At 35.8% G+C, this 3,868-nt stretch overlaps 2 protein-coding genes across 2 annotated transcripts in view; one reads left to right on the forward strand and one right to left on the reverse strand.

Moving 5' to 3' along the window:
• Nucleotides 1-1,134: 1,134 nt before the first annotated feature.
• On the reverse strand, nucleotides 1,135-1,605 carry LOC106873210 (uncharacterized). Its single transcript, XM_014920453.1, has one exon. The coding sequence runs from the start codon at nucleotides 1,603-1,605 to the stop codon at nucleotides 1,135-1,137; it is 471 nt and encodes a 156-aa protein (XP_014775939.1).
• Nucleotides 1,606-2,153: 548 nt separating this feature from the next.
• Nucleotides 2,154-3,868, forward strand: part of LOC106873211 (uncharacterized protein K02A2.6-like) — a 13,360-nt gene continuing 11,645 nt past the window's right edge. Inside the window, exon 1 of the mRNA XM_014920454.1 lies at nucleotides 2,154-2,825. Coding sequence (XP_014775940.1) covers nucleotides 2,154-2,825 — 672 coding nt within the window. The remainder of the gene's footprint in view (nucleotides 2,826-3,868) is intronic.

The raw sequence follows: 3,868 nt of genomic DNA on the forward strand, positions 1-3,868 counted from the left end.
AAACGTTTTAAAATTTTGTAAACAGAGAGTTACTTACGTTTCTTGCTTAAATAAAAGAAATTTTATTTAACAAACTGTGACGCTAAAGACCGAGGTTACCGTGGTCTTTTCGTAGGTTTTTCTTTCCACGGATAACCTCCCCATTTATTGGGAATTTTTTGTATTATTTCGTATTTTTTGTAAATACCCCAAACGTTTTGCGATGTTTTTTTTTTCATCGTTGTCCCCACTTTTGTTTTTTTTCTGCTTTGTTTTCGACCCCCTCGAAAAGAAAAACTCTACATTTGTATTTTGTCCCCTCTGTGTTGAGCCCTGTGTGGCTAATAAAGAAACCTATCTATCTATCTATCTATCTATTTATCTGTCTGTCTGTCTGTCAATATATATGGTTCTAAGACAGTTGCGTACTGGACACTTGCGTCCCGGACAGCTACGTACCAGACATGTGCGTCCCTAGACATTTGCATCCATAGACAAATGTGTCCCTGGACAGTTGTGTCGCTGTATTATTTTGAAATTTTATTTAACTTTTTTCAGGTGTATTTTTTGCTTATTCGGAACAGTTGATTATCAAAGCTAATTGTAAATAAATACATTTAATAACTCTAAACAAGAGGGTAAGTAATAATAAATATTGAAAAAAGGAATAAATGAAATAAAAGAGTTTAAAATTTACAAGTTTATTTTTGTTTAAGAAAACAAAAACAGATTATTAAGAAATATTTCAAGATTTAAAAATTATTGTAGTTTCCCAAATAAATCAAAAGGTCTGAATGTTGTTGACTATTTCTTTCTAGAAATTTATCTTGTTTTCAGGAGTATACTTATCTAATAACGCCATGATTCTTATAGTTGCAGTTTTTTTTTTTTTGCCGTACTAGAATCCTTCTTTGAAAGTCTCTTTTTTTCTTTAAGGCAATAGTTTCCTCCTTTTTCAGTGTCTCAATCAATTTCCAAATAGAGAGGTGTTAACATGATAAAGAATATTGCAAAGCATTGTGCAATCCCTCTAAGCTGTTATCAGATCTAAGCAACTAATTTATAACCCTTTCTCGAACATTCCAAATCTCGATAGAAAAATCTAGTTCCATCCTTATCCTTCTCCGGCCTCTTGTTTGACCAATGAATGTCATTTCAAAATTCGGACAAGTCAATAAAACCGCCGACAACGTCAATTAAAGGAAAAAATGATAATGCGGGAAAACATCTAATTTTCAAAATGAATACTTCATCTTCTTTATACCGTTGTCTTAATCCTAGGTCACAGATTTTCTTTAAAATAGACTTAGATAAATGAAAATGACATGAATTTATTGTTACTTCTGGAAACTTTTCTACAGAACCTTTCCGAGCTCCTGATTCAAAATCTGTCAACAAAGATTTTGGATTAAGTTGCAGTCTGAGTTGCAACAAATATGTAAATAGACGAACATATGTTTCGTTTGTCTTACCTGGAAGAAGGGCAAACACTCTGGGAATACTAAATGTACTTTCTTGGATATGGATATAATATAGCTGATAATATATTGATGGACTGACTTTAAAGGTACCATCTGCTGACCAATTAGGAAAACTTATCAAATCTTCTAAGCCATCTTCCGTCATAAATATTAGTATTCTAATCTCGTCATCAATGCCAGAATCAAATGCAAGGAACTTCTCTCCAAAATATCAAAAAAGTATTCGGAATAATAAATGAATACGGGTTTAGACTAACAATGGAAAGGTGTGAATTTTTTATGAAAAAAACCCCCAAATATTTAGGTCAAGTAATTGACGAAAGGGGACAAAGGCCAGACCTGTCAAGTGCGACGGCAATACGGAATATGCCTCCCACAACGAAGATCAAGTTGTTGCAAGCATTTTAGGCTTGGTAAAATGATATCAACTCCGACTACGCAATGCAATATTTACCTTCGAAAAAGCTAGGACATGCTGACGGCCTATCCAGGTTAATACCCAGAAATGGTGTACCATTCGTGGACACAGTAATAGCATCCCTAAGAGATAAAGCGACACGCGTCAAAAGATAAGTTCATTAATGAGACAAAAAAAGAAAAAAAGCTCTGTGGTCAGCTAAAGAAACCAAAAATAGGTTCGGTAAGAAAAAACCGCAACAGGTAAACATATATTCAACATGCGACGGCGTACTGATGTATGGCCAAAGAATACTGATATCTGAGACTTTACAAGAAAGAATTTTGAAAGAATTCCATATTGGACATCCGGGGATCGCAAGGACGAAAGCGCTTATGTGCAGTTATGTGCATTGGCTGAAGATGGGCAAGGAAGTTGAAAACGTAGTAAAAGGCTGCAGAGGACGTGCTCTGACAGCGAAATTGCCTACTCAAAAATGGAAGCCTTGGCCAGGACTAAAATGTCCATGGACAAGACTACATATTGATTTTGCGGGTCCGTTAAATGGTTATTACTACTTAGTTGACAATTTGACAAAATGGCCGGAAATTGTTAAGTGCAAAAGACCAACCTCCGAAACGGTAATATATTTTTTGCACAAATTATTCGCAAGATTTGGCATCCCAAACGTGATTGTATCTGATAGTGGAACACGATTTGTGTCCAGTGAATTTAGAAAATTCTGCGAAATGTTCACGGTAGAACATAAAACCATAGTGCCTTACCATCTCAGATCAAATGGACAGGCAGAGCGTTTTATGGACACTTTTAAAAGAGCTTTGAGAAAAGCAAACAAAGAAGTGACCGACGAAGTCGCTCTGCAGCAGTTTCTAAGGGTATACAGGGTTACACCGAACTCCAATACACCAGCAGAAAGCTCATCAGCAGAACTGATGTTCGTGCGGAAGGTGAAATCAGTTTTTAATAAACTGTTATCTGGTGAGAAAAGAAAAAGTACCAGGAAAGATAATCCAATTTTTTTCAAAATTGGTGATAGGGCGTACATGAAGTCGTATAAAAACGAAAAAAAAGTACTGGGAAGGAGGCAGAATTACAAAGTACATAGAAAAAATGATGCACGGAATTAAAAGCAGAAAAGGTATTGAAACAAGACACAGAAACCAATTGAGGAAGGGATTCATAGAAAATGAGCCAGACAGATTAGAAGAACCTATAAAATGGCTGTATGACACATTCCAGATACCAACACCGTTACAGGTGGTTGAACCTACGCGTACAGGTGGAGGAAAAAGGAAGAACACAGAGTTCCTACAAATAGACGCCAAAAAGAAAAAAAATATTAAGCTGGAAAAAAAAACGCTAAAAAGGGAGGAATGATGAATAAAGTAAAATAGAATTACTTGCTTTCCAAAGAAAAAAAGAACTAAAAGGGGAGATGTAGTGAAAATGGTACTCCCCTTCCCACATGACACATTGAGCTCTTACAAAAGACAAACAAGGGATGATCACCCCACATGGTGTACTCGAATTTTGTTTTAGTCCGAGGGAGAGGTTCAGCTGGTTTGATTTAATTTTGACTCTAAAAGAAGATGAATTAAATACTATGCTGATTGGGGAGGAAATCGATGACAAACATCAGGCATTCCTAGATGTTAGGTAACTGTTGAACATCATATGAGTGATTTATAGACAGCCGAGGGATCATTACCCAAATAATGTGGGTCCTATCAGATATCAACTAAGGCCGAAAACGCTCATGGACAATTTCGAAACATTTTGCAAGCTATATATTTGCGGATGATGAGAGCAGCAGATGATCCGAGCTGTGGTGTATGGTGATTCTTCCAAAGTAGCAACTTATCCGCAAATGTGGTTTTTCGTACCTTTATGGATAGGTTGCTCTTATTTGATTTTGTTGTGTACCAAAGTTTTAACTTCTCTTCGCAAACTGTATTATAATTATAATTAATGCTCACTCCTTTTAATATAT

The sequence above is a fragment of the Octopus bimaculoides genome, chromosome 2, assembly GCF_001194135.2.
Source record: "Octopus bimaculoides isolate UCB-OBI-ISO-001 chromosome 2, ASM119413v2, whole genome shotgun sequence".
NCBI classification, from domain to species: Eukaryota; Metazoa; Mollusca; class Cephalopoda; order Octopoda; family Octopodidae; genus Octopus; species Octopus bimaculoides.